Source organism: Protobothrops mucrosquamatus, unplaced genomic scaffold (genome assembly GCF_001527695.2).
Source record: "Protobothrops mucrosquamatus isolate PMUCROS unplaced genomic scaffold, P.Mucros_1.0 scaffold3597, whole genome shotgun sequence".
NCBI lineage: Eukaryota > Metazoa > Chordata > Lepidosauria > Squamata > Viperidae > Protobothrops > Protobothrops mucrosquamatus.
Window position 1 is genome coordinate 61,670 of NW_015389560.1, and position 25,962 is coordinate 87,631.

Here is a 25,962-nt window from a genome sequence, read left to right on the forward strand (position 1 = left end):
CCCCCCCCCCCCCGCTTGTCCGCTATTTTTTGGAAGCAGACCTGGCAACCCTAAGTTCAACAAGCCTTGAGTCATGTCAGTAACCCTGGTGGAAACATGAGACAACACTGAGGATTTTCTTTTTGGCAACATGAATTTTTACTTACTGTTTGTTGCTCTGTCTATCTCATCACAAATTGTTGCATTGCGTTGCAGGGGGAATTATTTTATTAACTCATTTTACAGACTACTGAAGAATTGTACAAGCAATTAGTGTAATTAAGGATTATATATATATATATGTGTGTGTGTGTGTGTAAAAATAAGTGAAAAGAGGACTTGCTAAACATCGTTCAGGCACAATATTCGTAAACATGGACAAAAATTCTGCCTCTAATGATTTTCTACCTAACGGTGATTGCAGCACACCATATGTGAAAAGTGCACTGAAGTACGAAAAGTAGTACTGAGGCACATAAAACTAGATAGGAGCATTAATAGCAGAGAGTAGCTTCCGTAGGAAAGTAGGAGATTTTCTACATTATTAAAATTCCATGTTTTATTCTTAGTGCTATATTTGTGCTAATGCTGAGTTCACAATAGTAAGTTTATACCCTAGCCCTATGCAATGTGTGAGTTTTCTACAATCGTGCTTTGAGGTTTCCCTTTTCACCCAAGGAGCTTCTTCAGAACTTTTCAGAACTGAAGAAGTTTCTTGAAATGTCTTCAAGTAAAAACAAAGAAAGTCCAGTTGCCTTTTCAAAAAGCACCTTTGGGACATGCAATAAATTGACGAAATGAAAAACATTTTAAAAGTAAAATAGTACAAACTAAAACACCAGCATATGATTGGAGTTCATCTTTGGGTGTGTGTGTGTGGAATATGTGATAAATATTGCATTGACTTATTTGCTTCTGAAAAATTAAATCCCATCGTTTATTAAAAGTGCACATTTTCCATTAAAGGGTAGTTGAACATTTCACAATTAACTCAGGTACTCATAAAGTAGTTAGATCCATAGGTTTATATCTAATTGAACAGCCAACACTGTTTAAGATTGCACATTTAATTTCTACAACTTCCATGCACATACACACACACACATACTATGCATACATACCACAAGGATACTTAGCTAGGACTCCAAACATTCATTTGATAGCATAATCAGGGAAGGTTGAAGTCCCAAGTATATTAACTAGAAGCCTATCAAATTTAGGTCTATCTAAGGAAACAGACCTTAGCTTGTGAAAATTAATATTCATATATCTATTTTTAAGTGGCATAAGACCTTCTTTTGTCACATTCATTGCTATTGTTTTGCAGAAAAGATTAACAAGACCAATTTTAAAGAACAATTAAACTGAATTCTGAGAAAACTTTTAAAGAAATATATATATATGTTTGTGCGTGTGTTTGTGTATGCCTAGACGTCTAGTGAGGGTCCCTAGGAGAAAGAAACCCGGAAAGAGTACAAGAGAGTATGTAATTTATGGATCTGTGTCCTACCACATCTCTTTAAAATTACAGTGCCCATTTTCTACCGAAATAATTTCTACAAGGAGTGGCTCCTATTACAGCAAGAGGAGCGTGGACATTGTGATTTATTATTATTTATGGTTCCTGGGGCCTTGTTTATGCACGATGGGTTAGGTGCACAGGATAGAAATGCCATTATGCAAATGACATTGAATGTCCTTACCAAGCCTAAATAATTTTTGTGTTGGACGATTAAACCTCATCTGTTATTGATATGGGCTGCAGTCAGGCTATTAAAGAGTCCCAACAGTACTTACTCCCAGTAATGGGAAAATTGAGAGGAAGAAGCTAAACAATTGCCTCAAGTGTGCTGTGATTGTCTAGTAGGAGTGGAACATAACAAACCTCCTGAATGAAAATCGTGTTCCCTACTTAGGGATAAATAAAGAAGGGAGAACATGCCATAAATTAGACTTCGTGATTTGAATTGGCGCACTAGAGAATTTGTGTACGTTCAATTTGTTTATGTAAACATTTTTGGGGAGGGTGCGAGCAGGCTGTGATTGAAAATGCCAGTAGCTACAGCTGGGCAGCAGATAGTGGTTGTGTTTTACCCTCTTTTTTTCCTGCCTTTCTCTGCTCTGGAGGAATGGGCAAAAGGAAGGCGGGTGGGAGGGCTGAGTAGTGACCCAATCTCAGTCCGCAAACAAGAGAGCTACATCGTCATTGCTCCTTTCTTTTTTGACACAGCTGCGTGGTCACATTTTGATCAGTGTTGATAGCTTATGAATTCCAAAATTGACAAAATTTACAGAAAAATGAGGATAATCCATCTTCCTTAGCAGCCTGTCAGGAGCTGGCTATACTTCATAATCCTCAATTACAGATGCTATTTTCAGACATTTACATGCAGATATTAGAAGAAAATGAAAATGAGAAACAAAGAGAGAATGGAAATGCAGCTATTTATATGTATAAAAGAAAAACAACAGGTAAATTCTAGGCATTTAGATTGGACGTGGAGGTCTCTTTATAAATGCTTCTGAGCAACTGTAGTAGAGGCACATATTTTAGCAGGAAATGCAGGATACATAATTTCCAGCATGCAAATAATAGAAGGTTTAGGTCAAAAACAGGTCAGTTATTCAGAGGTATCAGAGTAAAATGTGTTCATGGCAGGGTGCACTAAATAATTCCCACTCTTTAAAAGGAAATCTCCAGGGAGTGCCACGATTCTAATTGGATTTGGGTGCAAATGAAATACAGCTGCTAATTTTGTTTTAAAAAGAAATCTTTTACAGGAGAAAGATTTCAGGAGTACTCTGTTTTAGCAAAGTCAGAATTAACGGGAGATTATTTTAACTTCTATGCAGAACTCCTGCTGTTTTAAAAGCCAATTGACCAGTGTTATGTAAAACAAAGGGGTTTGGAACCCTGCCATAATTAGCTGTGTAAATAGGATTTACCCCAAAGAAAAAATTGTGTCATTGATAGCATGGAATTGAAAATGTGATGTAAATGATAGATAGATGAAGACAGGGGTGAGGGGAGGACTCATTTTTGATAAATGGTCCATCAGATTCTTGCCAGTTCAGGTCTGGGGAGTCAAAAGAGAGGGTCTGGTAATGAAATTTCAATTCCTATAAAATTTAAGACGGGAGCACCAATGCCATACAGCTGTACATGGCACAGGGTTTTTGCGAAGCTGGGGAGATTAATTAGAGCTGCTTTGGATTAAATCTGTGAACCATGTCAAATGTTACAATATCTCCCCCTGTCTTTGTGGCCTGACAGCAGAGCTTTTGTGGAAATCCTGATTGCTAATATAATCCTTACATTTTTCCTAGTGTATTTGGCCAATGTGAGATTGCCCATGAGTGCTTATGCAAGAAAACCACCAGGTAATTCACATGCCTTGTATAATGTAGTCATAATGGTGTAGAGATTAAAAAAGCCTGAGGTTTTTAATTTGGGTATTTAGAAAACATTTTGACTGAAGGCCTTAAAAAGTAGACATATCTCTTAGCAGCCATAGTTTCCAAACAACTTTCTAGTAGGATTCACAGAAAAGAGAGCGGCCATGAAAACTATTGCTGAGGTATTTTACATCTAATCACATTAATAGGGAGGGTGGAGAAAATTTAACTTTATGAATCCCAAAATGAACTGCCCTGATCCACACTTTCCTGACCGGCATAGGCTGGAATTTAGTTATTTAATTGCTTTGCAGAATAAGATGGGCAGCATATTAAACAAACAAACAAATAAATAAATAGTCTTTCCACCTCCTGAATGTTCTAATGAAGTTCCTGGTTAAAATAACATTTAGAATTGGTTTAAACATATATTTTTAAGGAAAAAGAGTTTTAGAAATGTATTTTGAGGGAAAATACATTTATAAATATGAATATGTGTATTTATGAAATATGCTTCTCCCCTATTTTGGGGAATTTTCTTCAGTTCCACATACTACAACTTTTCTAGTATGAAAAGGGATCCTTAATCCTAATTTTTTGGGGGTGAAGGGGCTGGAGAAGAAAATGGGCTAGGGAATTCGTGTCACTTAGCACCACTTCCCATACCTGAATTTGCCTCTATTTTGAATAAGACAATTCCCTCTCCAAATAAAATTATGATTTATATTATCTTGGTAGCAATATTTCTTTCATTAGAATACAATTTTTTCTTTTGTTTTATAAAATTTAATTAAGAAATTAATTATGTGTAGTCCATCCAATAATGAATCTTTCGTGATGGATTCCATAACAATAACTTCAGCAGATGGAATATACATCACATGACTCAGCAAACAAGTAAATCACAAATGTATATAACTTCAGGCACAGCGTTGTCATATGTTGCATTTCCATTGTAATGCTCTGCATGTTTTCAACAACTTGTACATTCTTACTAGTACTAAATGGCAGATAATCCCTTAGTTTTCCATGTTTAAATGGATGAGTCAGTGTTGGAAGCCCAGAGAAATAGTCAACTGCCCTTAATCTAGAATCTATTTTTAGTCATCTGAAGGAAAAAAAAACCCCTAAAAGTGAATTTATAAGCAGTGGAGAATGCATTCCTAGGGAATCTAACCTCTTAACATATCTAAGTCTCCAAGGTCAGAAGTTTGTTTTAAATGAAAATTTAGACTATATGTTGTTGACAATATTATTTGACCCATGCTTCTGAGGCCAAAATCAACATCAGTTTAGTGTAGATATAAGTTACTGGAAAATGACCTAATAAATTATAAGAATGGAAATCCTCCTACTATTTATTTTCCCTGTTTTCTGCTTCTACTGCAAATGTTGTGCCTCATTAGAGTAATAATCTTCATGTTAAAGACTCTGGAATGGGATTCCCCCAATATACAAACCACATTTGTCAGAACACTGCTTATGCAGATGAGTATCCCAAAGCATTTTAATCCAAAATTTATTGTCCTAAAGTATAGAGGGCACTGTATATTTTACATATATTAATAGCTACATGCAAAAATTTAGGTGCATCTGATCAAACTCTATGTTTCAGTGAATCTGTAAGTGAATTGAAGCTGACACAATCTCTGCATGATACAGAGATAAGCATGATATCTCTCTGCCAATTTGAATGAATACTTACTATTTGTAGATAATTGTGACAATGGACAATGAATATGCAGAGGTTTAGACAGACACCCGTTTATTCCTTATAAGTAGAAATAACAGCTTCCGAATGTTTCCTGTAGCCTGGAAAAATCTTTTTATTCTTGTTTTTCGGGATTCGGTTTTCCCCGACTCTTCCTTGTAGAGTTTCTCTTGCTCAGATCTCCTTGCCTGCAATGTATATTTGAAATCTCCTACAGATTTTTCAATAATATCCAAAAGTGCAAACTAGGAAAATTTCCTAGTTTCCAATTTTTTTTATCCTTTTTCTGTAGGTTCCTTATGGTTGCTTTGGAGATACGTATTTTTCAGCTTCAGTTTTTTCACTGACTATGGAACATTAACTTCTAGGAAATGTTGGTATTTAATTGAATCTATTTTTTTCTTTCACCCATACAATATATCTAGAGACACTTGCTGCCACACAACCTAAAACATAGTATAGCCATCTCCATGCTTAATAGCTAGCAAGAAGAGCTTTTCTTCAAATGCTTTACCCTTTAACTGCATGTTGTTATTCAAGTTTGATTTCATCAGCCAAACCATTTGGTACCAAAGAAGTTCAAGGACCCCCCCCCCCCAATACTTTAAACAATGGCTTTGTGACATGATGGGAGAAAAGATTTCCTTATGGCTACCCTTCAAGGCAGATTACTGTTATATGAGCAGCACTATCCTGCAGACCTATGGGCAAATGCTATGGGGTTAGTTAGCCAATCATTTTAGTAGATCCCTGCACAGTGAATCGTGAGTTCGGTTTTGTAGATCTGACAAGTCCTAAAGCAGTTCAGGCAGAGATTTTCCTTGGTCCTTGATGGACACAATTCCATGCATCTCCCATTTCTTAACAGCATTTCTCACAGTTGAAATTGCTAGCTGTAAGTATTCAGAGATTATTTAATAGCCTTTGCCTGTTTTGTAAGAGCAAATTATTTTCATTGTCAATGTTCAGACAGTTGCTTAGGGGAGCCCACCGCTTAGTTGAAAGGAGACAGAACAAGAGTCACAACATGAGTGGCTAGAACAGCGGTTCTCAACCTATGGGTCGCGACCCCATTTGGGGTCGATCGACCATTTCACGGGGGTCGCCAAGCAAGGCTGTCCGCCATTTTTTCCCCTTTTCCGGCGGGTGCCTTACCTCCCTTGGGCTGGGCCAGCTGGTGGTCGGCCTGCTCCATCTCTGCCGCTTGCCAGCTACGCCTCGGCCAGTGCAGGGGGCGGAGCCACGCATGCGCGGAGCTCTCGGGCAGGGAAAGTCCTCGACTTACAACTGGTTGGGTAGTCCTCGACTTACGACCGGTTTAATCCTCGACTTACGACCGGTTTAGTCCTTGACTTACGACTGGTTTAGTCCTCGACTTACGACCGGTTGGGGGTCGCGGCATTAAAAAGGTTGAGAACCACTGGGCTAGAAGAATTAAGAGAATTAGCTTACCTGTGGAATTGCCTTCACCTGGCAAATTATTGGCCTAATAAAACAATAATCTTTTGAGGCCTTTTAACAACTTCAGAATGAAAAAAGCATTATAGTACTGAATCAATGAAAGAGTTCCAAACCCACAATTTGACCATGAGCTCCAAAACATTTGTTTTTCACTGAATGTAAAACAGCTAGCCTATGTAGGCCTAAGATTAAGAAACAAACAGGAATAATAATAATTCATAAGATAATTCCCCAGAGTTGCTGATTGGTGTTACTGCTGATTTTCTCTCTGGGCCTCTTTAGATCTACCCCCATCTTCATCTGAGAAAGAAGTATTGAACATACAGCACCAGTCTGTGCAAACAAGTCCTTGTTTTGATGATAGTACACAACAAACCCAGATATGCATATTAATTTGCTCCTCAAACTGGAAAGTGCATGTACTGTATATCTTATAGATGGTTGACTGGCTGTTGCTTAAAATCTTTTATAATCAGCTTCTCACAATTTTCCAAACTTCGGAACTGGGTTCAAAATATAAGACTACAGTTCTTTTATTTAGAAATGGCTTGTAATAAAAAAAACCAGTAAATAGAGATGCCACTGTTTAAATAAAAAATTGCTAGGAAGGTACTTGAGAGTTAATGGGATCACTTTATTAAAAATTAAATTTTAAAAAGACCAGCATTCTTATAGTAATATGGTGTCGCTGAAAAAGTCAGGGGAAAAAAAATCTTCCAGCAATACCACACTGAAAAAGTGTGATATTGCTGTAAGGTTCTTTCCACTGACTTCCTCAACTGAGTATTAATATTTCTCTGCAATAGACTTATACATTTCAGTGTGTGTACCAGAATAGGAGAAGCCTTCTAATCTAGCCTATGTTTTCAGTAGGTTTTATTGTGCTTCAGATAATAAGGGTTTCATATTTACATAGTGTTTTATTTTTCTAAATCATAAAGTACTTACAAGTAATATTTCAGTAACCCTTGTAGCTACTATTTATGATAAGCTATATTATTTTTCTCATATTGTAGTTGAACTGGAAGGACATTCCCTTTCTTTTTTTCTCCCATTGCCTTTAATAATTTAAAAACCCCAAAAGTCAGATGCGGAGACAATGTTTAATGCCTGTTAGGTATGTTAGCAAATGAGGAATAATGCAAGGATAATACACTTAAATATGTAATTCAGTTTTCCTTTCCTTTCCTTTCCTTGCCCTTATGTCTTTTTCTTTCTTTTTTCTTTAATGTACATAATGCATGCATTTATATTTTTGCATTTTTGCATTTTTTTTTGTCTCTACTTTAAGAGCAATAAAGAATATATGACTCAATTATAAATGAATATGGGTTCAATTGATTCAGTGTCTGTAGTTATGATTCACTGTTGGATAACTTCAGTTCATGCTGTGTTGGTATATGGAAGTTAAAATGTGCTTACTTTTTCTTTTGTTTTTAGGTTGATTTATGCTTGGTGCTTATATCTCTGTGCTTTCTTTGCTTGTATGCTTAAAACTGGCAGAATCCTGTACATTTATTATTAAACACTGAGAGCAAAACAACAATAAGTAATTAGATTATTAGATATGATGGACCTCAGTTTTCACAATATGAACCTGATTACTGGAAACATCAGACATTTATTCATATATGCATTCATTTATGAGCCTTCTATCACAAAAGACTTTAAGTCAGTTTTTCTCAATCTTAGCCACTTTAAGATGTGTGAACTTCAATTCCCAGAATTCCCCTCCCCAGCCAGTTAAGGAATTCTGGGATTTAAAGTCTATTGCTTAAATTGAGAAACACTGCTCTGTTAAACAATGGGGCCCCAGTACTTATAGAAAGTACCAGATTGTTTTATTTAAGAGAAAAGAATGATATCACCGGATGTGGAAGGTTGAGAACACTTTGTTCAGTATTAGGAAAGTGGGAGATAATTGCACTTTTCCCAGAGTTTACCATTTTTAGCTAAGTTCCCTACATCTATTAGTCATCTGAATCAGTGCAGCTTAATGGTGAGTTCTAGTGAGTGTCTTGAGTGATGAAATAAATAACTTTTAAAAAAAACCTCTATTTGCATTTTGTTGCCACAATCTATAGAAACCTGATCATGTGAAGGTGGCTGAACAGAGGAGACTTATTAAGCAGCAGAGCAGATTCTTGATCAACCTTCTGAATCTAAACTATTGTGGAAATATTGTAATCTACCAAAGAATGCACCCGTCAACTCACTTCCCTACAGGGAGTTGATTTACCTCCTATTTTTGCTGCTTGTTTTACAGTAGATACAAGATTTAGTAATCCAGCACCTGGTAGGCCACCATACCTGACTAATGGATTGTACCTTTGTAAATCACATGATTTGTAAACTGCCCCACCAGTTTATAAAGATACAAGTCTGAGTTATAACCCTGAGTCAGATCCCTAGTGTGTTTAGCATACCTAGAATAGTGTTAATGGCTGGCAGTGGCTCTCAAGCATCTTAGTTTGCTGTTGAGGTGTTTGCTAACTTTCCTAGGTGAAATCTTTTTATCTGGGGGAATAACAGATCAGGGCTGCATCCAAAGAGCATTTTGCTACCTAATTATACCTTCAATATCTCATTTATTCATACTATTATACCCTACTTTATAAATATTTGGACTATTTTTTTTGAAACTTGTACATTGGGCCTGCATTAACCGAGCTTCACTAAGCCAAATTGCAGCCCATTAACCAAGTATGGTGGCCTACTAAAGACCTGGTAAACTGCTTGTTTTCTTTGTTGCCTAGCTGTGTGATTAAGCACCTGGCAAATCACAATCCATGGCTGATGCTGATGGACATTGTTGAGTTTCATGGTTTACCAGTTCTTCAGGCTGTTGTATTTGAATGAGATTCATGTCACAAGGCCTAGATACCTTTAGAGAGCCAAGTATGTATATCACAGCTGCACTTCTGCCTCAGATCATTGGGCAATACTTAACTACATGTCAATTTCCTGCTATCATGTAGATTAATTAGCAGGAATTGCAGAAAAAAGAGTGCCTCCAATAATAAGAATTTAAAAGTAATTTTTAAAATTCTCTGCACTCTTAAAATAGCAAATAAACTATTCTCCTGATTTTTCTGTTTTTTTTCTCCTTCATGCTATGGCAGTGGTGCTCCATGCTGATGAGACAATACTTGGTGCAACCCCAGGCAATCATTTTTCAGGTAATTTCTTAGGACATCAAATACCTGACTCATACTTTTTCAGGTATGAAACAGGTCAGTTTCCCCAATTATGGAGGGGGTTCTCTGGTTGTAGAGTAGACTGGATCTTAGTATAATTCCACTCATGGCTATATCAGACCTTATTGCCAGCAGAAAAATTACATTTTAAAGATGCTGCTTATATTTAAGGAATTAGGGCAATAATATGAATCGGGCACTAGTGTCAGGTATGCAGAACTTTTGAATGCAGCCTGCCAAGTGCTGAGCAGTCTCTGTTTTTGCAATGTCTACCCTAAACTGGTAATATGCAAAACATAACTTGCATATTTTAAACAATGTGTTTTCTGCACGGTTGATTTGCAATATGCAGAATTCACAGATTTTCTCACTAACACATTAAAAATGCCATTACCATTAACAGCAATACTGTAACATGCCTTCTGGTTTCTGTAGCTCTATATAGTAATGCTCACTGTTGTTTTTATTTGCAAGCAAACTTCCTACTTTTACAGTAAAGTTACCCCCTACATTTTATATGCAGAGGGAATATTGTAAAAATGGAAATCTTTTTGAGGAAGAGTGATGAAGTTTAAAGAGGAATTGGGATATTTTCATAATTTTAAACTCTAATCTTGAATAAAAAATAATAAACTGATTTGTTTTTAAAAGCCTCAAATGTTTCAAAATATAGAAGATACAATTGCTGAAATACATCATGTAAGGCACGGGGGGGTGTCAAACTTGCCATGTCACGTGACGTGTAGTGATGTATCATGACTTTTTTCGCACTGCAGGAGCTGGGGTGGGTGCAGCCTCTGCATGATGCAACCGGTTCGCGGGCTGGCAGTTTGACACCCCTTATGTAAGGGTAAACAGATTAAAATATAAAAATACATGCCGACAATTTTCAGTTGAAAAAACAAGTCACATTTTAATGTGATGTGTGGCTTGATTCTACAGAAGCGCATGCTGATAAACAATAATCTGTCTGCATTATTTCCTTATGGTATACAGTTTTGTAGGATTGTGATGTATGAAAAATAATGGGACATTTTAAAATAAATTGTAGTTTTTTCCAATTTATTATAATACACGGGGCAATTACAGGATACATGGAACTACATATATGATTTTTATTTGATTAAGGCCATTAACTATTATAGAATGAAGAAAATAATCTTATCAATTAGGGTGGGTGAGCCTTTTATTCTTTCTGAAATTTCCGACAATTTGAATTTGGATTTTGGGAGACAACTCTGAAAACCTTCCTTTTTCCTGGAATGGTATCAAGAAATAACTCAGGGATCTTCTGCCTTTGAACATTGGGAACTGTTGCACAAATCTTCTTCATTAACTCAGACTAACTTAAAGAAATGGGTAAATAGATCAGAGATAAAAAATAAGGATTGGTGCAATGACTATTGACAAAAGCTTTCCTTTTCCTATTTGCTTGCCTGGTAACCATCTCCAAAGCTTATTATATCAGGAAATAGAAAGAGTCTGCTGGTTGGTGATTAAACAGTTGCAATTGTTGCAGCCAGATAGGGGGGGAAGGTGGCTGTAGCTGGGGTGAAGGTATCATTGAAAAACGGACAGAGGTGAAGCTGGAAATGGAGACGAGAGATAAAATAAAACTGACTGTAAACCCATTTGGGAAAGAATATAGTGAGCATTGACATCAATTCTTTGCATTAATGGAAGAATACAATAGTTGCTAAGCATGTGTTGCAACGGTTTGTATATTTTGATAAAATTCCATTGAACTGTCTCATTCAGATGTAGCATGTGGATAATATTATGGCGATTTGGCATTATCCAGCATCTGCTATTAATGTGAATGAGGACCTAGATGGCTTTTTAAAAAAAGTGTTATTATTGGAATTATAGTTTAAAATTCAACATTAGAATATCAAGTAACAGTTACGACAACTGATCATGTTTAGAGACAGCCTAAGTCTAATGCTGAGATTAAATAAGAGGAGATTTTTTTTCATGGCTAATATTAGAAAAAGATTGCTGGACTAAATGGATTAGGCCTGATCCAGCAACTCAAGTTTTATTGGGCTGCACAGGAAAAAAAGTATTTTGGAGACTGCTTTGATCCTCCGAATACCAGTCTACACATTTCAGTTCTCTTCAGGCAAGACCCATTTTGTTTCCAATCCAAGGCAGTATCTCATTTTAGCTTTTAGCTTTAAATGATTTTCCATTTAATTACTATGGTCATTTCCCCACCTCTGGCTTCTATTGTATTCCGGGAATGTCCCTCCATTGTTGTGTCCAATTGCTTGGTGATGCTGTTGTAATCAATGTGTTGTGTAGACCTAGTGAGAAAGCAACTTATATGACAGCTCCTGCTACTGTCAAAACACTTGAAAAGGTATTTAGATACCTTCCTGAGTGAAGTAAATATTTTAAATCAACCCAAATGAAATAAACTGGTCATGAACCTTTGGAATTTGGGTATTGGAGGAACTGTCAAAGCCTTGGCAAAAATTTTCAGAGCAATTTCTTTCTTATCTGAAACTGAAGGTGATATTGTTCTGAAGACACTTATTGTGGCTTTGTAGTGACTCAAAGTAATCTAGGAACCTATTTTTTTTTCTATTGCTTGTCCAGAAATGCATTACATTGATTGTTGTTTTTAATAGCATTATTGAATATTAATAACATAACATGATTGGATATTCTGCCAAAGCAAAATAGCTCATGTATTTACACATGTGCAAATGCAGACATGTCCTTTCAGATTTGTTAGAATTAGTTCTACATATGAAGCAGAATCAAGAGATACAATTCCATCGAGTCTACCATTTAAAACAGGTGATAAATGTTCAGCAAAATATCCCCTGCCCTGCACCCCATGTCCATGAAAACATACATCTGCAAGAAGGCTAACCAAAAATCCTTCTGACAGCCTGTTTTTATATTTTCTTCTCCATGGAATGAAGGGTTTTATTTTCATATTAATGCAATCCCCCTTTTGCAGTAAATTCCACAAAACACAACAGGATTTCCTACCGAGTAGACATGCATAGGACATGTAGCATACTAAAGGCAGTACAGTACAATTATATCCCATATTTCTTGGTATTGAACACTGAAGAAATTTAAGGACCTTTAAAAAGTTCTAATTAAGGACAAGCAAAATAACTGTAAAATGTAATAAAAACAATAACATACAAAATGGTGTATGAGCAATTGGTGTTTTTTGTCGCAAATAAATATAAAAAAATGAAAATGTATATCAGTTTGGAGAATTTGATGTTTTGGGTTTCTGTGGGTTAATAGAATCTGATACACAGGACTCCAAATACTTCTTGTGAATTTATTTTAAACAACACAGCAAAGCAAATGAAACAGGTATCTACTTTTAATTTTAAACAGCATTCCTTTGCGAGAGTTAGATATGTATATTATGTCTCTGTTCCTTCCACCTGCTTGACTCATACACTGTGAGGAGAAAGACCTGAGGCTAGAATTATTTTCAACTGGGAAAGCATTGCTCAATAAAGTATTATTTACTAGTCATTTAAGGCTTCCTGCTTCTGGCAAAGTCTACCTTGTCATGTGTGTCAGCTAAATGTAGATGTTGCTATTTCTACATTCTATTCCTTCTTCCTACTTAGAAATAAGAGGCTAATTATATAGGCTGGTTTCTCTCTCTCTCTCTCTCTCTCTCTCTCTCTCTCTCTCTCTCTCTCTCTCTCTCTCTCTCTCTCTCTCTCTCTCTGCCTCCCTCTCTTTTGTGATCTTCTCCAAATTGCTCTATTTTACAAGGCTATAAGTTCCCCTAACACATCTTCAGTTAAAACTGCTTGGTTGATTTTGGTCTGCCATCATCTTTGTTCTTCCCTAAAACCAGCAGTCTTCAACAGGCAAGGGTGTTTAGAATCTATTATGGTTTCCTATATACCATATATCTTTACCTCTCCTCCTTCTCAGAGTTCTCCAGATGACTCCAGTCTGCCAGTTCAATAGCAACTCCTCCTCTTTCCTAGGTGAAAATATTGCCTATGAGAAAAAAGCGTTATCTAGTTTACACTCAGAATTCTACTATCAACAAAAAGAACAAAATGTCTGTGGGTGGCTTTATGACTAGAATACAAAGGAGACATTGGGTTATAGGAGGCTGTTACAGGGAACAAATTTAGGTGACATAGTTAAATACTATATTTAACAAACTAATATTTATTAGCATGCATTCCATTAATTTCACTGGGACTTGAGCACAATTTTCTTTGGTTAGGTTTACTGTGATCAAGTCTAGGCTCAAAATCACAGTTCGACAAAAACATTCTCATACAGGCTAAGTTCATGGAACATTTTAAACCATAAACCAGGGTTTGTAGAATATAGTAGCTAGGTTCATACACCACATTAAACTGAAAACAAAGTAAGTTTAGCTTATTTTACAAAACTGTAGCTTTTAAAAGAGTTGGAGGCAAGACGTTCTTTCTCATTGCTTTTGCCCAGTAATCACACTGATCAAGCAGGTTTTACCATTCAGTGCTACAAAACTTTATAAAAGTTATTTGACTAGAGTTGGTAGAAAGAAAGAAGAAATATGTGTGCGTATCAAAGTAAGTGATTTTTTTTTCTATTATACTACCTTCAGTTCTTTGAAAAGTAATTACATTTTGACAAAGTTAGTTGAAAACAGATCTAATAACAGCCTGAAATGATACATTTCTGCATGGAGGAGAATTGAGGAAGAAGTGAAATAGATTTGCAGACAAGAACTGTAGAGAAATGTCACTTCAAGCTTTGCTGAGGATGGCTGAAAGGTAGAACGGAAAACATTATTGTTGGACATTATCTTCTTGACGAACAATAAAGATGGCTGTTATTCTATAATGATCTCTCTTTGTAGAACCCAGACTATTACGATCAACATTTCCAGACTCCTAAGTCTTTTTTTTGGCCATGCCATTTTAGTCATTCCAACAATGTAAGTTATTTTTCTTGTCGACACTAAGAAGGATTGTGCCTAAAATCAAAGCTGTTTATGTGATGCTTCTGAATGCTAACAACAGCATGCCCATCTGTGTTTTCTTTTTCCACTACTCTACTTTCTTTTTCAGTCCTGTGTTGTCTTTTCTCAAATACTTTGCAGGTTTTAAAGCACTGTAATTATACCATGCTAGGAAAGCATGTACTGAGCCAAAGTCTATCTCTTTTTGCTGCCACATGAGGGCATATAATCTTCAGAATGGAAGCGGAGACGGAAAAAATAGTTTCATAAAGTAGTGTTTCCGGAAGAATAGAAAAAAAAAAAAGGCTGGCAATGGGTTATGCAAAAAGGCAACACTGCTACACTGAAGGAAAGCTTTCCTGACCAGATTCACATATGAAGTTGGAGAATGAAATACAGGGAATTAGAAGGGACATTATATGAAGGGGACTAAGGAGTCATATAGTATAGGACACGTAGGTAAATGTAATGTAGGTACAGTTGTTTGTGGGTATATGTGGTGTTTCATGGCAGTTTAAGCAAGGCAATTTTGGCATTAGTTTCCTGCCTTGGTGCATCTTCTCAGAGCTGACAAGCAAGTACTATATTCTTTTGATAAAGCACGAGGGACAATTGCTTGAGAAATTTAACTGTTCTCTTTTCTAAGATATTTGCAAGTATCTGTCCTAAGATCAATACAAATTGGCTTGTTTTAATCTGATTGGATATGCTTGTGCATCTGAAGAATTCATGAGGGAATGATTTCAGAGGTTGGTGATGTGGACTCCTATTCATTACCCCTTTGGGTCAAGATTTGCCTATTCCTGATCTTTAATATTCTTTAATATTCAAGTAAGTATTTTGCTTATCTGAACATACAGAAAATGACTGGGGAAAGTCATTTGAGATTATACGTTTTAATATCTCCAATCTGTAGAGGACAGCCAATTCTCCCTTCCTTTTTGCTTACATTCCAAACCATTCCTTAGTATCAAAAATACATTAAATATATGCTACAGAGTAATGCTGATTCCAGATAGGATAAAAGCAGTGGTGGGATCCAAATATGTGAACAACTGGTTCTCTGTGTGGATGCTGCTTCTGGAAGTCCATTCTGGACCTGGGCAACAAAAAATTATCTACTGGTTCTGCCGAACTGGTGCAAACTGGCTGAATCCCATCACTGGATAGAGGTGATGTAAAGCTGACCTACAATTTCTAATTCAATCTATGATGAATAGTGTAGCATTTCCTTTAAAAAGTTAGGTTCATAATTTATGGATTGCCAGTCTGGTGCTCTTCAAATGTATTGGGAATATATGTGGGCTAGGACTAGGTAGTATGAGAGTCACACTTGGAAAGTACCACATTGGAAAAAGCTGCATGTATTAAATGTGGGATTATCACTTTAGGATGATGAGGGTTTTGACACTGTCATTCTATTATTCCCCCCCCCAAACTTACTTAGGTTTAGAATATCTAAGAGCCAAATAAAGGTGATATTAAATGAATCCTTGAATTTAAAATTAAAAAATGTATGTGAATATGTGAAATTACATACACATATTGTCCCATTTAGTCTGAAACATAGAGAATTATATTTACAGAATTTGGCAGTCATGAATCCTAAGTAAGAAATAGACAAATCACACTGAGATTTAAAATGTAAAAATGTACTTCCTGTATAACATTTTAAACTATCTTTGATGATTTAATTTTTCTGAACATGGTTAATGTTTTACATTGTATACCACTTTGATCTTTCCAGAGAAATAGTTTAAAAACGGAACAGGCATTTCTAGTTGGAGGTATGCTTATACTTAATAGTAGGGGGAAAAAAAGAAACAGGGATCATTCTTAAATGGGATTTCCAATATTTTAATTGGAATTTTGCAATATTTAAAAAATGCTATATATGTTCCAAAATAATAAAACAATTGATAAATGCAGTTTGTAACATGACCATTGTTCCTGACTTGGAGACATAATATTGCTATGTCACATGATATGGAGAAAACATTGCCAACTTCTTCAGATTTTTTTTTTTGTGGGGGGGAAGGTTTCAGAACCTCCCCAGCTAAATGATTTGAGCCCTGGACCCCCTTGATTAATGTTACTGCTCCCCCTTGTGTTAGCTCTCCAGAAGAGTCTTTTAGGTGTTAAGCATAAGAATACCCAAGCAATTAAAAAAAAAAGATTAGTTAGTTTTGTGTATCTTTTGATCTTCAAATCAGTGTAGCATTTTGCTTGATTAATGTCAACCCCAAGTGTATCCCCATTTCATGAGTGTTCAGAGAACAGGATGCCTGTTTAGTGCTGAAAGATTATGTATTATAGATTATATACAGACTTCCCAACAGGAGTAGATCTGATCCACTACAACTAGTCAAACCATCTTAGATTTGAGCTGGGATTAGTCCATTCTGATTAGTTTCTCATTCTAGAGTCAGATTTTGGTGAATGAAGTTCTGGTCTTGCTTGGAACCCCATGTATATATCAGTACGTTGAAGGCTTCTGTGAGTTGCTAAGATATGGCAACAGTAAGTTGACTGTGAGGTGCAGTAGTTATGGTAGAGATCCTAGCTTGCAGAAAATAGTGTAAGCACACTTGGGATAAAACTGGAATTGGTTTTCTTTGTATCAGTGTGTGCTGAAATTTTAACATGTATTTGTCTTTATCATTCACAGGGAATACTGCATGGTACGACTTACAGCCTTAGTCATACCGTGCAGTATTCCCTCTGAATGATAAAGTCTGCATCATCATATTACTAGAAACCATACTTTGAAAGTCTTGATTAACAAAAGTCATTATGGGCAATAGAGGTAAATATTTATAGACTCACCTGGTGATGACCATGCTTTAAGAAAAACTGAAGTTTGGAAAATAGAAAGAGCAATTTCATAAATAGCAGGAATACATGAATGAAGTGAAATATAGAAAAATGAGTATCTTGGATCTCTGTGCAATTAAGTGGAGAAGAATGTAGTAAGTCTGAATGAAGGTGAACTGATCTTACAGAAGGGAGTTGATAAATTCCCATAGGCAAATGAAGATGCAGGTTTAATTATGAGAGAAAGGGTTAAAATGTATGTTAGAAATATAAAAGGTGTCTTCTAAGTTGTTGTGGGTGGGTATAGAAGTAAAATTCCATAAGTTGACAATAGGTTCAATGTAATGCTTAAATAAATAGTTAGATTGGAAGAACGGAGAGATGAGTTTCAGAAAAAAATTATGTAGCTTCTGAATGAATGCGAAGGAAGAAAAAGTTTAGTTAAGAAATGTGAAAGGATGGATAAGAATAGGAAATCAAAAAGTGTGATTGGATATGTATGAGAATGTTGACAGATGAGCATCTGTTTAAAAAGCCTTTTTGTTCTGAATGCAGACTATAAGAACAAATCTATTCATATATTGTTTCATGTGGCAGAGGAATGAATATGCATTTAAATGTGTGATTCATTTCATTGTTTATTATGAAATATCAAAAAAAGCTTTGAATATAGGACAGATCAGTTTTGATCAAGTTTTGGGGAAAAAAGGAAGAATGAAAGAAATGAGCATGAAAGTTGAATTATTGTAGGAAGAGAAAATGCAAATACTTTATGAAAAAATATTAGAAGATACTAACTTCTAATACTTCTGTTGAATTCCTAACAAAATGTTGGAAAGTGGAAAGCAAATAAGGGAACACTGGAGCTCTTTGAAACAGACATGCTATTGAGGTCACTGTGTAACATTAGATTGTCACAGAATTTTCTGAATATTAATGGAGGAAAATTTGAAAAGAGAACCTTAGTGGGATGATCAGATGGATGAAGAAAAATAATTGAATGACTCCTGTGAAAATGAGGATCAGAGAAAAAGACTCCATGATATGTAAAAGAAAAAAAACAAATTGCAAAAATAAAAGCAGCCAATAGTTAAGATTAAAAGAGGCAGAGAAGATGCAGTGCAATTTTCCTGGAAAGTTAAAATTTAGAAGTAAGCAAACTGAGTGGAATTTAAAAGGAAAAATGATGAAAAGATATGGGAGGAAACTGAATTGAGGAACTGCTAGAACGATTATTTTAGAGGTTGGAATAGGAATGACAGTGATATAATCATAATCATATATTAAGCCACTTGACTTCCAATGACTCAATGTTGTATAGATAGTCCTCGACTTACAACAATTCTTTGGTATCATTCAAACTTACAACCGCACTGAAGAAGTGACTTACGACCATTTTTCATATTTATGACCCTTGCAGTGTCCCCATGGTCATGTGATCAAAGTAGCAAGTGACTCATATTTATGACGATTGCAGTGACCTGGGGCCATGTGATTAACTTTTGTAAACTTCTGAGAAGCAAAGTCAATGGGGAACCCAGATTTGCTTAACGACTGTGCTACTAACTTAACAGCTGCAGTGTTTCACCTAACAACTGTGGCATAAAATGGGGCAAAATTCACTTAACAAATGTCTTGTTTAGCAACAAAAAAATTGGGCTCAAATGAGGTTGTAATTTGAGGACTACCTGTATATGCTGATACGTTGAAAAGTAGAGCTGAAACAAATTCTACAAATGTTGCCTAAGTATGGGAAATATGGGAAGAATTCTCTTATTGTTCCCTTTTACCAAGGAGAAATGTTGAAAGAATGAATACAAAATCTACAAGGGGATTAGTGTGCCTGGTTATGTGTTTGACTAAAATCTGACTAAAAGTGTCCAAGAAGTGGAAAAAAAATCTGGGAAGTACAGTACAGCTTTATGTCAGACCAGTTTGTGCTCTTCAACAAGACATTGAGAACATATGAATGAAATTTTTTTTTGCTGAATATTGGTTAAACAAAAGAACTGAAATGAATAAATTTAAATTATGGAATGTTTTCACCAACTACAGAGTTGAAATTTGATGGCTGAATGCTAGTGGAATAGAAAAGGATGGAAGTAAAACATAAATGGGAATAAATAGAATGGTGAACAAATGATTCAGCATTGATTAGGGAGAAAGACAAGCATATATGATGTCCCCTTGTTGTTAATCTATTTATGGAGAAATGTATATGGAATATTTGTAGTGATATAAGAAGTATTTTGGTTAGGGCACATAAAGATGATGGCTGATTGCTGGCTGAGAAGCAGAATAATCTGCAAGGAATGTTAGACTGATGGTGCAAAGTGAAGTATGGATCTGAAAATTGATGTAGCAAAGAGTTAGATAGACAGGTTAAACAGGGAGAAAGGTGAAGGAATACGAGTTATACATAAATGACAAAAACTAGAGGAAGTAAATTTGTGTTTACATACCTCAATAGAATGTTTACTAAAGATAGGAAAATGGATGGAGAATTTTTAAATTATGCCAGTGCTGGTGGAAGAAAGCTGGTGGGTAGATATCATCTGCTGGGAGAAATGAATGTTGAAAGAGTAAGCTTCTGCCCAATTGGTTCTGTGGAAATGAGACTTGGTTATGCCAGGCAAAACATACAAGCAATTTAAATGCGGCAAGAATTGGTAACATAGGAACAGTGAGTGCAAATCAAGAAGTGAGAGAATCAAGAATGTTTGGATGCTGGATGAAATGTGAATTAAATGCAAAAGTGAGTGTACCGATACACTAAGGTGATTTAGTCATACAGATGGACGAGGCTAGCATTGCAAAACAGATATTTGAAGGAAGATTGAATGGGCTCAAAGGAAGGGGAGGAGACCAAGAAACTAGAGGTTGAACAGAGTTGACAAAGTCCACAAAAATAAAGAGAGTTCAAGAACAAAAGGCAGTGTACGAAGTGCTGTATGGAGGAAGGTTAGCTTGCCGGAATGGAAAAGTATGGAAAGATATAACAATTGGTGCAAACTAGTTTTACCCATGTTTGCTCTTGGGATTTTTTCCTATTTCAATCTTTACATTATTTCTCACTCCTTTTCTGTGCATTGCATATACTTGCTTACTCCAGAAAGAAATAGCATGATGGGCAGGTAAGCATGTGCACCTTGTCTTGCTAGGAGAATTTTCTTTAAATTATTAAAAATACATATACATATCCTTATCTGCCTCAGGGACATGTGTTTCTTCTCTGTAGCTCTACATATCTATTCTCTCTCCTTTATCTCCTAGAGAGCCAACAATCCATAATTTATCAACATTAACACTATCATTATCATGATAGCAACATTATCCTGGGACACATATATTTGCCTTCATTCATAATTTCTCTGCATAAATTCATAATTTCTCTGAATAGACAACCTTAAGCCCAACATACTCCTGTATTGAATCACTGTGAGAGACCTGTTCCAAATCTTTAGAAAAAGTAGACCAGCCTGGCTATTTCCATAAGCAAAGATGGGAGAGAATTTCTTTCTCCTCAGAACTGTTCTTTATACACTTGCTACCCCTCTTGTATTTCAAGTTGGATTTCAAGGTTTAATCTGACTTCCCAATTTCTTATTGTGAGTGTCTTATATTGTTCTTTCTTTTCTGTATTTTGACTCCTAAATCACTTAAATACTTTTACCATGTTCCAGTAATCTTTTGTGCAATTTATTTTCCTGAGGCCTGCTCTCCCCTGCTCTGCCTGTTATTAGTATATCCAGCAGCTTGCTTATGCCCAAGAGGTCCTGCTTCCATGATCTTTCAATATAACAGGTAGTCCTTGACTTATGACCACAACTGAGTCCAACCTTTCCGTTGCAAAGCAAGAGAATTATTGTGAATTTTGCCCCACCTTTCTTGCTATAGTTAAGTGAATCACTGCAGTTATTAAATACAGTTGATCAGTGAATCTGGTTTCCCCATTGACTTTGCTTGTCAGAACCTCAGGGCAGTTCAACTATCATAAATACATGTCAGTTGCCAAGTGTCTGAATTTTGATCACATGACAATGGGGATGGTGCAGCTATCATAAGTGTGAAAAATGGTCATTTTTTTCAGTGCTGTTGTAACTTTGAACGGTCACTAAATGAATGGTTGTAAGTTGAGGATTACTTGTATCGAAAAAGCTGGATTGCAACAGGCTATTTTATAGCAACAAACAGAAAAAAATCTGATTATGTCCCCTGTTGGGCTACAGCTGCATTTATAGTACAATGGAGAGCTGGAAGACAAACTGATCATCGAATTTTGATTTGGGAGATCTGACATGCCTTCAGTGAATAAGACAAAACAAAACAAAGAAACAAAACATGTCCAAAATTGCCCACATCACCTGGAGTCAGGATTCACCTCAATAATTGCAAAAGAATTGTATCCATTTACAAATAATATACAAAGCATGCATTCTTATTAACAAATAAATGGATAGGCTTGTTATCTTTATTTATTTTAAAACTACATTTCTGAAGAGAACAATCCTACAAATGCTAAGAGCATTTTGTTTTATGCTCTGTGGGTAATAAGTGGTCATTAAAGCAGTCTGGCCAAAGTATCAACTGCACATTGGTGGTTCCAATTTACCCCGAATAAAAAACTGAAGTGTTACAAATCATTAATGCATTTTTAAAGAAATCGCAATGAAAATAAAACACGGAATTATGAAAGACGGGATTGTTCTACAGCACGGGTGTCAAACTCGTGACGTGTCGCAACATATTGTGACTTTTTTTTGCATTGCCGGAGCTGGGGTGGGCACAGCCTTTGCATGATGCAACCGGTCCGTGGGCCGGCAGTTTGACACCCCTGTTCTACAGTATCTTTCCCCCTGGACAGAGTGGGCATTTTGGGATGAAAGTCCAGAGATAATGCATCACTGCTATATACCCCTAAGTATATATAAATAGCACCATTTTTCTTTTAATGTCCCTATGAAATAAGGGAGTTTAATTTCCAAGGAAAAATGCAAGGGAATGCACATCTATGTCATTTTAAACAGAGACGGTTTATTTCAATGCTGCCTTGCACAGGAGGAGCTTGTTAGCTTTTTCTCTGAGCTATTTTATACTTATTTAAATATTTTATGCTGCTGTCCTGCATGAGAAGATAAAACAAAAATACAGCAGTGGCACATCCTTAAGGTTATTGCTTAAATACAGACATACCCAAAGCACAGTTAAAAAACCAGACTGATATCTGCAACCAATAAATCACAAGAAACAACTGTAACTATAGCCAAAGCAAACATAATTAATGCAACACAAACCATTAACCGAAAGGTCAGGTAAACAGGACAGTCTATGTATTGCTTTATAATTGTTACAGTCATGTATAATAGTTGGCTTGATAATTTCTTTACTAATTGTAATATTAATTTTCTACTTGGCAATAGACTGCCACCTGTTCGTTATTTGAAGGAATGATTTCATATTTATCAATTTTTGTATACTAGTGAGATGCAACCTGATTGCAAAATGCAATTTTATTTTAATGCTTTATAATGGGGACATATTCTAAGATTAAAGTGTTCATGTCTCACAATACTTTTCTTGTTTTGGGAACATGTTAAATGGAAATTCTGTAATGGACGCTCCAGCAGAGGATGCATTGCAGTTAAAAACTTTTTTTTTAAAAAAAAAAAACTTCTGCTAGTGCATTATGAAACAAAGCAAACAATATTATTGTCATGCTTAATAATTCATGGTTTTTACAGAAAGAAATTATCAGTACCTTCAAGCTTGTGGGAGTGTTGCAGAGTTTCCCATGCTCTCTTCCCAATAATTAGATGTATTTTTTGAGATTACCTTGTGATTCACATTAGGAAGTGCTGGTGATTTGTCCACCAAATAATCTGAGAAACTAATATTTTTTTGGTTAACACAATACTGAAGCTTGCAGGATTCATGTTGGCACAATATCTCATCATAGTTTGAAACTGTTTTATTTCACGCTGCATCTGAACAGTAAAAATCAGTCTTCAGGTATAAAATCACTATTATCACCATTATCATCCCACTAAGGCCATCACTGCCAATATAGGAATGAAGCACTTAGCTTGGTTTTATCATATATTAGAATTTAATATATGGAAAATGTTACTCAATTATCTCATTTTTCTTTGAACTCAGTCAACAGAATATTCAGCCATGACATCACTAGCTGGTGGATTAGACGATATGAAGGCCAATTTAACAAGCCCTACATCAACAGATATAGGTGCCAGTGTCCCAGGACCACAATCATATCCTATTGTGACAGGTAAGATAACTAGATACTTTAAAAAGCATGTATGTCACAAGTCGTGCTTGTGATGATATACTGTTTATGGTTTGCGGTATAAATATGAATGTAAGAAATGCTAGTTTTTTTTAAAAAATAAAATGAAACCTGAAGGTATTCAGAGACCTCAGTAGCTTGTATTCTATATAGATGTTCTACCTGTTTATTATTTCTATGAATAATTGCTTTGTATTTGTGAGATACACCTTAGCAACAAAAATAACTTTGTTGTAATTGCAATAGAGATGAACAATTAATGCTTTAGAGACCATGTGCAGTCCACAAAGCTTATCAGGGCATCAGAAATTATGCCTTTAAATTTTTAAAGCACCTTGTTAAGAAGCAAAGTTCCCCCAAAGCCTAGCAACACCAAATTGAAACACTGACTTCTTTGTGGTTTGACCCAGCCAAAAAAAATATATGAAAGAAATATGTCCCTATCTGTGAAAAAAAATCTATCTGAATGGGAAAGGCGGAAGGGACCAAACAGATATCTTTGGCTAAAAGAAAGCTCTACTGCTCTTGGTGACTCCTTACTGCCATTTTTTGTGTGGAACGGTGACTGTATTGCTATATTCTTTCTTTCTTGAGTAGCAATGGAGTTGTGGAATGAAGACTTTATTGGTCTGTTTGAACAGAGGCTGTCTGAAGCTTTATTACATCTTTACCCTCTAGAATGAGGGAAGAGTGAAGCCAGCTCCTCTGGAGCCATTGCTTGAAGACTTTCCAGGCAAATTAAATTACAAATTCCCAGAGAGCTGCATGAACTTAGTGGTTGCAGCACTGGGGGAAGAACCATGGGAATATGTCCTTGCCTGTCTATAGAGATCATTTTGCTGCCTGGAAGACAGCATGTGAATTGATCCAGTCCAGTTTTCTACCCCCATCTTTGCTGAACAGGAACGATCTTTTCCTGTAGTTTCCTATTTTAATACACTGAATGGGTTGCAATACAAATTCTCTGCATGAACTAATTTTGTTCAGTGGGTATAACAGTCTCATGCCATCTGTATCCTCCTTGTTCAAAAGAAACAAACAAACAAATACCCCACAATTTTCTTCACTGTGCCTATTCTATTTAATCCACTACTCAGGAAGGGGAAGATTATTTATCAATACAGCAAATGTTACTGAATTTTTTTTTGGTTTAATAGTTTTTTTTAGTTGTTTTGATAGGTATTTACGGTACTCTAATTTGCAGTAGCATTTTTAGCTTCTACTGTTTGTATTTTTACTTTTTAATTATTTATTTTTATTTTTTAATATTAATTTCTTATTTTATATTGTTTGTAGAACACTGAACATTTATTTTGTAAATAAAGTATTTTATGTCTCTTAATATAATAAAAAGATACAAAAACAAAAAGATACTGAAATATAAAAAACAAAAAGGAAAAATACATAGATAATATCAATTAATAATATATATTAGATTATGGATTTAAAAATAAAATGAATTGAGTTTCTAAGAAACAAATTATACCTTGACTATACAGAAAATAATTGGTAAATTTTCCTCTAATTGATATGAAACCAATTGACAGATAAAAAATAAACACAGATCAACAATCTGAGATTTAAGATCTAGTTTAACAGAGTCATTCCAGTAAAGAATGCAGTGATTTTAATTACAGTCCACTGGAAATCTAGATTCTTCATACATCATTAAGTTCCAAATATCTGGTATATAGTTCAACATTACACTAACTTCTTTATATCTTATTTCCTCTTCTCAGCGTTGAATTGAGAAAATGAATTACATTAAACCAAAATGGAACTTTGATGGGATAGGCTCAAAATGTGAAATTAAAATCCTTTCCACTATTTCAAATTTCAAATTTTCAACATTTTAATGTTGACATCCAGTCTTTACTAAATATCTTAAGTGTTTAGTACATTGCAAATATATATTTTTGGTTGAATGAAAAGTGTTTGAAGATCAAGAGGCATGCAGACACACAGACACATATGTCGTTTAAAATTAACATAATCGATTTACATAAATATTAAAACTCAGTTTTCTTTCGTTGTTACAATAATCCTGTCAATTAAAATAGCTTTAGAATCTTACATATTCCTTCAATAGTAATATAATTTAATGAGTAATTAAAAATTTAATATTATTAGGTTAATAAATACT

The 25,962-nt window shown here is 35.4% G+C and overlaps 1 protein-coding gene across 1 annotated transcript in view; it reads left to right on the forward strand.

Annotated features, from left to right (window-relative positions):
- LOC107297932 (paired box protein Pax-5-like) overlaps positions 1 to 23,801 on the forward strand; it is a gene marked incomplete at both ends in the record, with an annotated part of 47,904 nt that extends 24,103 nt beyond the window's left edge. Inside the window, 2 exons of the mRNA XM_015827298.1 lie at positions 9,670 to 9,726; positions 23,672 to 23,801. Of these exons, the coding sequence (XP_015682784.1) occupies positions 9,670 to 9,726; positions 23,672 to 23,801 (187 nt within the window). The remainder of the gene's footprint in view (positions 1 to 9,669; positions 9,727 to 23,671) is intronic.
- Between the last annotated feature and the right edge of the window lie 2,161 nt (positions 23,802 to 25,962).